Here is a 12,738-nt window from a genome sequence, read left to right as displayed (position 1 = left end):
CATTTGATAGAGAAACTGATAGAATTTTGCATGGACAGTGGCAAATCAAGGTATGCCAATTACACAGGAACACACAACCTTTCCCTTAAAATAACAAGTAGATTACTTAATTTGGAAAACTGATTTTTGTGTAGATTTAATTTTCTTTCTTCATTTCCCACCATACTGTTATGAAGGCTTGAAAGCTCTGTTGTCATATATATATTTCAGTTGTTAACATGGAAACCTCTTTATGCAGAGGGAAGCTTTCTGCCATGAGTCTAGAGCACATTTTGTGTCTGATCCTGCTGGTGGATAAAACTCGTTTAGCAAACTCTAGACCTGGCTCCAAATTAGTAGACAGTACATTACGATAAAGTCATTCTGCCAACTATTAAAATTTGCAGGGTAACAGCTGACTTTCAACTGCTGACCATGTCCAAATTATCCTAGATTATGGTTTTAGAGTCTATTAGTTGGGGTTTTTTCCTCAAGATGGACTGGAAAGTAACTGAAGCACTCAATATCAGTAGCCACTTAGAGCCTTCATTTTTTTTCAGCACCTCTCTTTAAGTTCTTGCTTTATTCGTATTTTCTGTCTAGACTATTGGGAACCTAAGTTAGCCAGATTAAACAATTCTGGAACATACAATGCTTGGAGCACTACAATGAAACAGGAAGAACTCTCTTGGATTGAGGTATGTCTGGTACAACATGTGCTTGACCATCATTGAGCCTGTGTGTGACCATACAATCCTGTGTTGTGATTTTTTTTCAGCAGATTTTTTTTTTTTAAAAAAAGGTCAGGCTGCTCTTGTTCTTGCTGAGAAGACTTCTGGGGAAAACTGAAAAGATGTAGCAAGCTTGACCATAAACTGTCCACCTCCCCTGGAGTAACCTGGTCTCTACTGCTATTGAGACCCATTGACTGGACAGTTACCCTCACAATTTAGACTGTAACTGTTTTGTAGAGAAATGGAGTAACTTTCCATTAGGGTTTTTTTTCTTCTGTCTACCTAACAGTACATACTTATGTATGTTTGTTGGGTGGTCATTTAAAGTGTGATACTCTCAACCATTTTTTGATATAGTTTTGCATGTGTACTTTTTGGATGCTTCACAGGGAAATTAAGCTTATAATTATGGCTTCCAGCAGTATATCATTCAATCACCTCTCTTCTTCCACCTTTTTCTCCCATCCCAATCACTTTTGCACCAGATAGCCAATTTGCACCCAAATTTAGGAAAGATAGTTGATTTCTTACAAATCTTATTAAAATTGGCAGTTGGGAGGAAAAAAGGACTCAAACTAGTGTTGCAGTGTAAGTTCAACAGGTGGCTGTTATGTTTGGCTTTCTAACATTTGACAGGCTGGCAAGTTAGTAGAGGTGAAGTAGAGGGAAAAAATTGGGGAATCTGGTGTGGAACTGGAAATAATGTTGGGAAGAGAAATAATTTGATAGGGGGTGTGGTAGTGAGAAGCTGAGGCTACTGCAGTAAAGCATGGAGGGATGTGGAGGGCATATCCCAAAGAATGTGTTTCACTGCTTATAGGAACATCTTGCTGATATGATTTTATGTGCTAAGTTTTTTAATTTGATACCAGCAGGAGTGGTGGCTTTTCAGCTCTTCAGAATGTCATATCCCTTTTTTTTTCCTCAGCCTGGGTAACGAAAACCAGAGGCAGCTTATGAAAATGTGAGCCTTGGATTTCTTTGTAGCCCTTTTGCCTATGTGTAAAAGGAGGCTAGTGGAGTTCTACCTAGAATAGAGACACAAATATTTTTTGAGGTGTCTTTGTTGTGCTGTGCTGGATGCTATAAAATGGCCTCTGAAATCAAATGCACACACAAATACCCAACTGAAATGAGAAAGCATTAATTTGGACTCTGGCATCTGCCTGTATTCCACTTGAGTGTTAGTGCTGTGGGTTTTAAAATGCAGAGCTCAAAGCTATTGCGTAGATGCCAAAGAATGAAGCAGATTTCACTGTTATTGGCTTTATAACTGTTCGCTGTTCCTAGGTGGACTTTCAAAGACAAGTTTTGTTAACTGGCATACAGACACAGGGAGCCAAGCAGTTTTTCAAGTCCTTGTACATCCAGAAGTTCTTCATTGTTTACAGCAAAGACAAAAGGAAGTGGAGCACCTTCAAAGGAGACAGCTGTCCAGCACAAAAGGTCTGTATGTGCCATAGGGATTGCAACAATTTAGGTAGCATCACTGGGTGATGCAGTGAGGTGACAGTTTTATGTTAAGAGAGGGTGGAAAAAATTACGGTCTTTAGAAACTTAACAATACAGCTTGAGGCCACAAAGTGCATTTACTGATCTTATCAAATACAGACCAGAAGACAAACTATAAGGTGAGGAACCTCCTAGGCTGGGGTTTAGAAGGGCCCAGTGACTCTGACTGTGTAGAGCTGGGCTTTCTCACAAGCATCTCACCCTACTTTTATTTTCTAATACTGTGTCAGCTTCTTGAAGCAAGCAGGAAGGTAAACTAAAAATCAGGCCCTTCCTCATTTGGGACTCGATCCTTCTTCCTCTCCCTCCCTCCCTGTTGTCACAACAGTTGAATGTTAAGCTGTCTGAATTGCCTGCATTAATAAGTGTGGCCATACCCTGCAAGAGGTTCACTTTATGTCCAGCCACTCCAGCCCTACCAATTACAGCTCCTTTCAGTTTACCTGAGGTTTCTGATGCAACTCCCCAAGTGAAAACCTGTTGTCTCTTACCTCTCCTTTTGCCTCTTTGCAAATGTCTTCCTACAGACTTACACAATGTGTAGGAATGGGTTGCTTATTTGAACCAAGGCCCGGAGGTGCTTTCAGTTGTGCTAAGATGGTGTTTTGCCAATTATTAGGCCTAGCATAAAGGACACAGCCAGCATAAAGATGAAGCAATAACCAAACTGTATTTGATACAAAAGGGTCAGTACATGGGTGAGTGCTGGGGGTACAAACAAGTCAGATTATACATAATCGACATCAATCCCACTGACCCCAACAACAACACCACATGACCAACAACGGGTGGAATAAATGGTGAAATGCAGTTTCCCATAGAAGGGACAGGAGACAACTGAGTCAACAAGCCAAACACATAAGACCAAGGAAGCCACATACTGAACCTCTACACAGCCCATGTTTACAAAAGCCAGACCTGACTGGAGCCCAGTTCCAGGGAGACAGGAGGCCCTTCCCCAACAGGGAACTCTGCAAAGTACATCCACCTCACAGACAGACACTGCCCCTTCCTGCAAGTGGTCCCAGCTTTTATCCCTAAGTGGGACACCTGACCTTTGTTTACTTAATGTGGGACACCTGGGGCTCATTTACCTAATGGCTCTCCCTGCAAGGCCGGCCGCACCCTGGAGGGAAGCTTAAAGGTAAACTCACCCCCCCTTTGTGAAGGGCTGTGGGAATCACCCATATGCCAACCTTAATTTGGGGCTTGGGGTTGAAACCCCAGCACTTCAGATGGGACTATGAATTATTTCAAGTTGCCCTGAAGCATAGGGTGTTCTATCACCGTGGATGGGGCTAATGGCATAAAAAAAGACTCTTTTTGTAACAGAGTAGGCTTTCAGCATCTAATTAACTATTGGATGTTGTAATTGGATAACGTAATCCAAATACATTAACTATATGTGGATTTTTTTTCTTAATAGATTTTTGAAGGTAATTCTGATGCCTATGGGATAAAAGAGAACATCATTGATCCCCCTATTATTGCGAGGTACGTCAGAGTCTACCCAACCCAGGCCTACAACAGGCCTACTCTTCGCATGGAGCTTCTGGGCTGTGAAGTAGATGGTAAGAATGGGTCATGTGATGGTGCTTCCTTTATGGCAAATTTTTTACCGAATATGTTAAATGAAGTTAGAATTGTGGGTGTTTTCAATTCCAACATTGTTGCTTAGGGTAGGGCTACTTGGGTGAAGTAGAGATAACATGATTCTACTCTTAACAGGTTGCTCTTTGCCACTTGGAATGGAAAATGGAGAGATCAAGAATACCCAGATAACAGCCTCATCTGTTAAGACTTCCTGGTTCAACACATGGGACCCTTCACTTGCTCGTCTCAATCAGAAAGGAAAGATGAATGCCTGGCGAGCCAAGGTAACAAGTGAAAAATAGGGATGGCAGCAAGATGGCTGCAGTTAATAAATTTGTGCTGCCAGTGTACTCATGCACTTCCTTGACGCTGTGCTGAGTGCCAAGTGAGACAGAGTTACTTCACAGCTCTCTAGCCACCCTTTGGGAAGAAGCCCATTCAACTCTTCCAGTAGAAAACTTGTTGAACTTCTAGCAACAGCAATGAAATCATGTTTTGAGAGATGGATGGTGTCCTCTGGGCCAGAGCTTTCAGCACTTCCCTGCACAAATAGCCCTTTTAATTTCAGGAGATGAATGAAACTTGAATATTTGGCTCGAAGGGGTTAAAAAAACCTTTCCTGGGTTAGCTTATAGGCAGTGCAGCTCAATGGATCTGGGGATGGATGACCTTCAGCGAGGCATGTGAGCATCTGTCTTCAAAATGCAGCTGCATTTCTTTATGAAGCACCTTGAGATTTGCTGGAAGCTGCTGGTTTTTATAAGAATTTGGCATTATGTATTATGTTTTAATACTGGAGATAAATCTGTGTGCTTTTTTTATTATATATTGGAAATTAATGTGGAAATCTTAAGACATCAAATACACCTCTGGCAGGGAAGAAGTTAATTGTATGGGCCACCAAGAACACTTGTGACTTTTGCCTCGGCTTTACTCTTCTGCACTTCTTTGGTACAATTTTGATGCGTTTGGATGCAATTTTAGCTATCTTTAAGCAGGATTTTTCACTTAAGCGAATATATAGACATGTTTGCTAATAGACAACCTCTTTATCAATTGTAGTTGAACAACAACCAACAGTGGCTGCAAATTGATCTCCTCGCAACTAAGAAGATAACTGCTATTGCTACCCAGGGAGTCAAGTCCGTATCTTCTGAAAACTTTGTGAAAACCTATGTTATCCTATACAGCGACCAAGGCTCGGAGTGGAAATACTACACAGATGGTTCAAGCTCAGTGGCAAAGGTATCAAATTGTATCATTGCTTGGCTTTTAAGTGCTGAGCACAGTCAAGGCCCAAAAGCAGAATAATGAGACAGAAGTAGTCTCACCAAACACTAAAATGCTAGGGAGCTGGGGTTACTGCAGATAACGTCATCTAACATCCATCTGATGTTGATCATAGTAATTAGCAGTAATAAAAGGAAAGAACTCCAAATCTCTAGAGAATGCAGTCAACATTGTGATAATAAGGAGATCAAGTGCACCCTCAGTCAGTTTGCAGATGACACCCAGTTGGGTGGGAGTGTTGATCTGCTCGAGGGTAGGGAGGCTCTGCAGAGAGACCTGGACAGGCTGGAGCGATGGGCTGAGCCCAACTGGGGGAGTTTTACTAAGGGCAAATACCGGGGGCTGCCCTTGGGCCACAACAACCCCCAGCAGTGCTACAGGCTTGGGGAGGAGTGGCTGGAGAGCTGCCAGTCAGAGAGGGACCTGGGGGGGATTGATAATGAGCCATCAGGGGGCCAAGAAGGCCAATGGCATCCTGGCTTGTATCAGCAATAGTGTGGCCAGCAGGGACAGGGAAGGGATCTGACCCCTGTACTCAGCACTGGTGAGGCTGCCCCTCGATGAGTGGGTTCAGTTTTGGGTTGCTCACCCCAAAAAGGCCATTGCATGACTCAAGTGTGTCCAGAGAAGGGCAACAGAGGTGCTGCAGGGTCTGGAGCACAGGTCTGATGGGGAGAGGCTGAGGGAACTGGGGGGGTTTAGTCTGGAGAAGAGGAGGCTGAGGGGAGACCTCCTGGCCCTCTACAGCTCCCTGAAAGGAGGGTGCAGAGAGGGGGGATGAGTCTCTTGAGCCAAGGAACCAGCGCCAGGACAAGAGGGAATGGCCTCAAGCTGCGCCAGAGCAGGGTCAGACTGGCTCTTAGGAAGTATTTCTTTGCAGAAGGGGTTGTTGGGCGTTGGAATGGGCTGCCCAGGGCAGGGGGGGAGTCCCCATCCCTGGAGGGGTTGAAGAGTCGGGTTGACCCAGCGCTGAGGGATCTGGTGGAGTTGGGAATGGTCAGGGTGAGGTTCATGGTTGGACTGGAGAAGCTTCAAGGGCTTTTTCAACTCAGATGATTCTGTGAAAAGGACCTGGCACTATTTGTAAAGAAGGAATTTGAATGCATGAAGACATTTAATTTTGAAAGAACAATGTATTTCTTAGGGCCTCTTTTCAGCTTTTTGATTTCTACCTTGATTTTATAGTGAAATTAATGAGCAGTTTTGCAGTAACAGAGCCGGAGAGCCCCAGATACCCACAGGGTGGACACAGTACTTTATATTGTTGCCCATATCACCTTACACCAACGTAAACCACAAAGGCTATTAGTAGAGAAAAAATAAGGGAAGTTTGGGTTTTTTAATCCATCCAAATTAGAATGGCAAATTTTTTGGTGAGGATGGAAACAGAGGCTGTTTAATTCATTCTGACTCGGATATTGCTGGCCTGAATTAGCTTGGACCCAGCATTTTAGGAAAAGACTGGGTGTGGTATTCTGTAAAATCAGAAATGAGCCAGGTCCATCTACCCTGGATGGCTAATACAACAGCTTGGAACCATTTTAAAAAGAAAAACCAGGGGTTTTTTTAAAGTGTTCCCTTTTAACTAGTAATATGTTTGTGTATTTGCAGGTTTTCTCAGGTAACGAAAACAGCAATGGGCACGTCAAGCATTTCTTTAACCCACCCATCCTATCCAGGTTTATCCGCATTGTTCCAAGAACATGGCATTATGGTATTGCCCTGCGGATGGAACTCTATGGCTGTGATTTTGGTGGGGGTCTGGCTGTGAAAAGGACTGAAGACTCTAGGAGTTCTTAACCTTTTGGTGATTATTATTCAGAACAACATTTAAAAAAAACAAACAACCTTAAAACAATCATACTTAGTTTGCTTCCTCAAAGGACCTTACTGTTTTGCCAGCAAGAATTGAGAGCGACTTCCCTGGCAGGTGTTTCATGCCTATAAATACACACTTTAGAACACAGCTGCTTTTCTCTGGGAAGAAATAGCAATCCTTTCTGATTTGTATAATCATTTCTTTATTCTAGCCAATACTCTGTCTTTTTACTTAAAACTAAGTTCTAAATCCCTAGGGATGGAGACTCTGGTCTTAATCCTGAGCCCTAGTTACCTCCATTTTGTAATGGTTCTGCAGCATGGAGGAGGAATAGAAAGCTACAGCAGGTGGGTGTTCTCCATACGTAGGGCTGAGAGGGAAAACCAGTGCAGAGTTGTAGCTGTGGTGCTGCATTCCACCAGCGCCTCACTAAGGAATGATTGTAGGGGTGGCCTCACCTCCACACGCCTTCCATCTACACTGTGACAAAGGCAGAACATCTCTCGGTGTTGAGGTGCATGCAGCCCCCTTCTCGGAGAAGGTTCTTCCATACCCAGCACACCTGAAATGCTGTGGGTTTCATGGAATTCATCTATGGTGCCCTGGCAAGGGGAGGGGGAGGCAGCAACATCTATCTGTCCCAGAAATGAGAAGGGCAGTGGTTTAACTGGGATCATGGCAGGTCATGAAATGGCAACGGTAGAACCAAAGTGAAAATCCAGAACTCCTGACACTCAGTCCCACACAGACCACAGAGAGGGGAATCTCCCTCAGACAGGAAGGCTTTGAGAACTGTGAGAAACTTTGAGAACTGTTCAGTGAGAATACAGCCTGGTGGTTGCAGAGAAGGGTTAGATGAAGTCTGGTAATAAACATCTGCACCTTCTGCACAATTGAGCTCTGACAGTGTTTTCACTAACAGAGCTACTCTAGTGCATAGAGCATACATGGATTTTTCCCAGGATGACTTATCTATTGGAAATGTATATACACTGTCCATGAAATCATTATTCCAGCAGAGTTTTAGCTAAGCTTTCAGTAGTGTTTCTGGCTTCTATCCTGTAAATTGTTTAATTGCAGAACTTCCACTTTTCACACCAGGTACCATTCAGCAGGGTGGATTTTTCAAAGCAGTTTCTCTTTGAACCTCATATGGTGTTATCCAAGTTATTTTATTAGGTTTTCAATTCTTGTGCCTTACAGAGCATGCATTTCAAAATTAATGTATAGAATGTGAGTGAAAAAAGTATACAAACTAAACAACTATTCTCTTTTTTTACTACGTCAAAAACTGTTGTCATTTTTCACTGGAAAATAAAGATAATATTGTAGCATGAAAAACATCAACATTGTTTTGTATATTTGCCTTGGCAGTAGTATCTCTGGCAATAATTAGTGAAATTTTGCGTCATGGAAGTAGAATTTTCAGCTCGATGGGAATTTCCAGTGCTAATTAGAATTAATTTCAAAGGGTGAAACTATGTGAATAATTGCTTCATTGTAAAAGATCAGTTTCTTAATATTTTGTAATGATGCTTAATTTATTTTTGTTTGATAGAGCCATGAAATTGCAATACAAGAAAAAAAAAAAAAAAAAAAAAAAAAAAAAAAAAAAAGGAAGAAATATGAACTTTAGAGTCAGGTTTTACCCTAGAAATGAGGTAATAAAATGCTTGCTAACTTCAACAGCAGCAAGATTTTGTGTGGTAAGTTCTGAACTATATTTTAAAAAGCCATGGTCTTAAAGGTTTTAAGTAATTAGTTCTTTGTCTATACGTGTGATACTGTGTAAAGTTTGCTGTGCAAACACTGTTCAGTAACAACTGAACCATTCATTTATTGGCAACAGTGTTTTAGTTGCAAATCCTATCAGCTGCTACGATGGAAATTAACCTGTAAGACGTGTTCCAGTATGTCCAGTATAGCAGGGCAGGAAGAGCAGCAGTGCCTGGGCCCTTTGCCAGGTCCGGTACATGGCCCTGCTGTTAACAAAGTGTTCCCTGGCACAGCACAGTGAGAGGGTGAGTGCTCCAATAAACAGCACAAGTCCAAAACTGCCACTAACAAGACTAATAAGGCAAGTAAGCACAGGACCCTGCTCATTAGCAGTTTAACAGGTATAAATTCCAGCTCGAACCCTCTGATGTTATCTCAAAGTCCTCTTGCCCCGCGCTGGACACCTAAAAGGACTGTGGTGGATTGACTGCAGCTGAGTCCCCACTCAGTCACTTGCTCGCTTCTTCCTTGCAGGCTGGGGGAAAGAACTGGAAGGGTAGAAGCAGGAATAACTGGTGGGTCAGTATAATGGCAGTTTAATAAGTGAAGAAAAGCTGCATGGCCAAGCAAAGCAAAACAATTCATTCCCCCCCTTCCCATCAGCAGGCAGGTGTTCCAGCTGCTTCTTGGCAAGCAGGGCCTCAGCACGACTAACAGTCCCGTGGGAAGCCACACTACCTCTGAACATTGCCCCCTTCCTCCTTTCCCCCAGCTTTTCTCGATGTCACATGGTGTGGGATATCCTTTGGGGCACCTGTCCCAGCTGTGTCCTCTCCCAGCCTGCTCACTGGTGGGGCAGGATGGGAAAAAGAGGTGGCCTTAGTGCTGGGCAAACACTTTTCAGCCACAGCCAAAACATTGGTGTGTTATCAGCACTGTTTGTGTCGCAAATCCAAAGCGCAGCACCGCGAAGAAAATTAACTCTACCCCAACCAGACCTGATACACAAAGTATTTCCAAATGGGGGGGAATTCTTGGTCCGTGTTTACAGCAAGGATGATATGAGAATGTCGGTACTGGCTTTGCCAAACCAAAGGTGACATTTAGTGAGCCCGCAGATGGCTGGAAAACAAAGAACTTATATCAATTTTATGAAGCAGCCAGCTTTGAATCTGCCCAAGGCTTTTGGAAATTTGTGGATAAAACAGTCAGTCTTGCACAACCTTTTACATTTTTGTGACGGGGGGCCCTCCTGAAAGCATCAAAAACTCGCGGCAAAACCGCAAGACGGGAAGGCACCGGCACAGTGAAGAGGGGGAGCCTCAAGTCGCCCCCCGCCCCTGAGCAGGAAGGCGGAGCTGCTGCGAACGAGGGCAGCGGGGACCCAGAGCGGGCGGAGACCGGAGTGACAACGTCGCACGCCCGCACGTAAAAGAGGAGCGACCAGGGCGGGCAAACAGCGTGGCGCGGCAGTTTGCGCAGGCAGGGCGAGCCGACAGGGAGCAGGCGCTCTCCGGGTTCCTCAACTTATCCAAGCTAGCCCCTTTACCGTCCTCCACGAGAAGACCGAACCATGGTCTCCACTCGCATCGAAACCACCGCCAGAAAGTGGCGACCCAGACGGAGCTGCCACGGAAACATGCAGAGGTTCGGGTCCCGGGCTGCAGGGAGTGCCTGAGCCTGTCAGTCCTGCCGGAGGGCCGCAGGGACAGCACCTGTGTGCGCCGCCATCAGCTGGGGGACCTGCTCAGCCCGGTGGCGGAACTCAAAAAAGAAGTTGAAAGATTAAGAAGTATTAGGGAGTGTGAAAATGAAATTGGTCGGTGGAGTAACACCCTAGCACCCCTGAAGCAACAGGAGCTAATGGAAGCTTCAAACGAGGCAGGTAATCCCTCATCCTCTTGCTATTATGCAGAAAGAGGAACCCTAAGAGACAAGGGAGGCTGGAAACAGGTCCCTGCTCTGGGAGGCAGGAAAATCCGCTCCCCACCTCCCTCACCCTCCATGGTGCCCCTTCACAATAGATTCTGGGCCCTGGAACTTTTGAACAAAGAAGAGAAGGAGGAAGAAAATGAGACCAACGAAGAAGACCAAGGTCCACCAAGGCCAGGTCCTTTCAGACCAGGTATTAAAACCAGCTCTGAAAAGAACCCCAGAAGAGTCATTGTCACTCTAAGGGGTGTCAAAGGCCCCATATGCAGACCAGACCCACTTCATAGGGAAGTCTGCTGCCTCCCTGGGGCCCGCATCAAGGACCTCACAGCAACACTCCCCACCCTAGTGAGACCCAAGAATTACTACCCTCTCCTGGTTTTTCAGGTAGGTAGTGATGACATCACCAGGAGAAGGCCTAAAGCAATGAAGAGAGACTTCAGGTCGTTGGGAAAACTGCTTAAGGGGTCGGGGGCACAAATTGTGTTCTCCTCCATCCCTTTGGTTGGGGGGGATGGATGAGGAAGATTACAGGAGAATTCAGCAGATGAACGAGTGGCTCCAAGACTGGTGTCACTGTCAGGGCTTTGGATTCTTCAATCATGGGTTGGTATACAGGGCACCTGACATTTTGACATTAGACAGAATGCACCTGTCCTGGAGAGGGAAGAGGATCCTGGGGCAGGAGTTAGCTGGGCTCATTGACAGAGCTTAAAACTGGATTTGGAGGGGGGAGGGGGCAAAACATCAGCCCATCTGAAGTGCCTGTATACCAATGCACACAGCATGGGTAACAAACCGGAGGAGCTTGTAGCCATGATGAAACAGGAAAATTATGAGTAGTGGCTATTACAGAAACATGGTGGGATGTCTCCCATGACTGGAGTGTGCCAGTTGATGAGTACAAGCTCTTCAGGAGGGACGAACAGGGAAAGAGGTGGTGGGGTGGCTGTTAGGGACTGTTATAATTGCTTTGAGCACAGGTGTAGTGAAGACAGGGTAGAGTGTCTCTGCATTAGAATCAGGAGGAAGGCCAACAGGGCAGATGTTGTAGTAGGAGTCTACTACAGGCCACCCAACCAGGACAGAGAGATGGACGAGATATTTTATAAGCATTTAGGTGAAATCACACGATCGCTTGCCCTTGTTCTTGTGGGAGACTTTAACTTCCCAGACATCTGCATGAAATACAACACAGCAGAGTGAGACCAGTCCAGGAGATTCCTAGAATGTGTGGAAGACAACTTCCTGGCGCAGCTGGTGAGTAAACCGACCAGAGAAGGTGCCCTGTTGGATCTCCTCTTTGTGAACAGAGAAGGACTGGTGGATAACATGGAGGTTGGAGGCCAACTAGGGCACAGTGATCATGAAATAATAGTTCTCTATTCTTAGAGAGGTTAGGAGAGAGCTAAGCAGGACTGACATCCTGGACTTCAGAAGGGCTGACTTTGTCTTGTTTAGGCACCTGTTTGAAAGGATCCCCTGGGAGACTCTCCTGAAGGGTATAGGGGCCCAGGAAGGCTGGGTGCTCTTTAAGAAGGGTTAATGGCTCAGGAGCAGATGGTCCCCAGGTGCTCTAAGAGAAGCCGACACCAGAGAAGAGCACCCTGGCTGAACAGGGAGCTTTGGCTGCAACTCAGGGAGAAAAGGAGAGTTTACAGCCTTTGGAAGAAGGGGCTAGCCACACATAGTGATTACAGAGAGGCTGTGAGGCTATGCAGGGTGGAAATCAGGAGGGCTAAAGCCCAGCTAGAAATTAATTTGACCTCAGCAATCAAGGATAACAAGAAAAGTTTCTGTAAGTATGTCAGTAGCAAAAGAAAGTCCAGGAAGACTCATCCCCTGCTAGATGCAGGAGGAAATACGATAACAAGTGATGAGGAGAAGGCTGAGATGTTTAATGCCTTCTTTGCCTCAGTCTTTAATAACAAGATTAGCTGTATTGATGAAATCCAGCCTCCACAGCCAGAAGATAGAGACTGGGAGAACGACCCCCCTGCAATCCAGGAGACATTCAGTGACCTGCTGCATCACACGGACACACACAAGTCTATGGGACCAGATGGGATACACCCGAGGGTGCAGACAGAGCTGGCTGGGTGCTCGCCAGGCCACTTTCTATCATTTACAAGAAGGCCTGGCTGACCGAGGAGGTCCCAACTG

General features: G+C 45.2%; 1 protein-coding gene across 1 annotated transcript in view; it reads left to right on the top strand.

The window, feature by feature from the left end:
• Window positions 1-8,501, top strand: part of F5 (coagulation factor V) — a 38,243-nt gene extending 29,742 nt beyond the window's left edge. Inside the window, exons 21-26 of the mRNA XM_026853180.1 lie at window positions 583-677; window positions 2,004-2,159; window positions 3,652-3,796; window positions 3,954-4,102; window positions 4,881-5,063; window positions 6,720-8,501. Of these exons, the coding sequence (XP_026708981.1) occupies window positions 583-677; window positions 2,004-2,159; window positions 3,652-3,796; window positions 3,954-4,102; window positions 4,881-5,063; window positions 6,720-6,908 (917 nt within the window). The 3' untranslated portion in view covers window positions 6,909-8,501. The remainder of the gene's footprint in view (window positions 1-582; window positions 678-2,003; window positions 2,160-3,651; window positions 3,797-3,953; window positions 4,103-4,880; window positions 5,064-6,719) is intronic.
• The last annotated feature ends 4,237 nt before the right edge of the window (window positions 8,502-12,738 follow it).

Source organism: Athene cunicularia, assembly GCF_003259725.1.
Source record: "Athene cunicularia isolate RWA chromosome 1 unlocalized genomic scaffold, athCun1 chr1_part1, whole genome shotgun sequence".
Classification (NCBI taxonomy): domain Eukaryota; kingdom Metazoa; phylum Chordata; class Aves; order Strigiformes; family Strigidae; genus Athene; species Athene cunicularia.
Note: the sequence above shows the minus strand (reverse complement) of the source record. Positions and strands in the feature narration are given on the sequence as shown.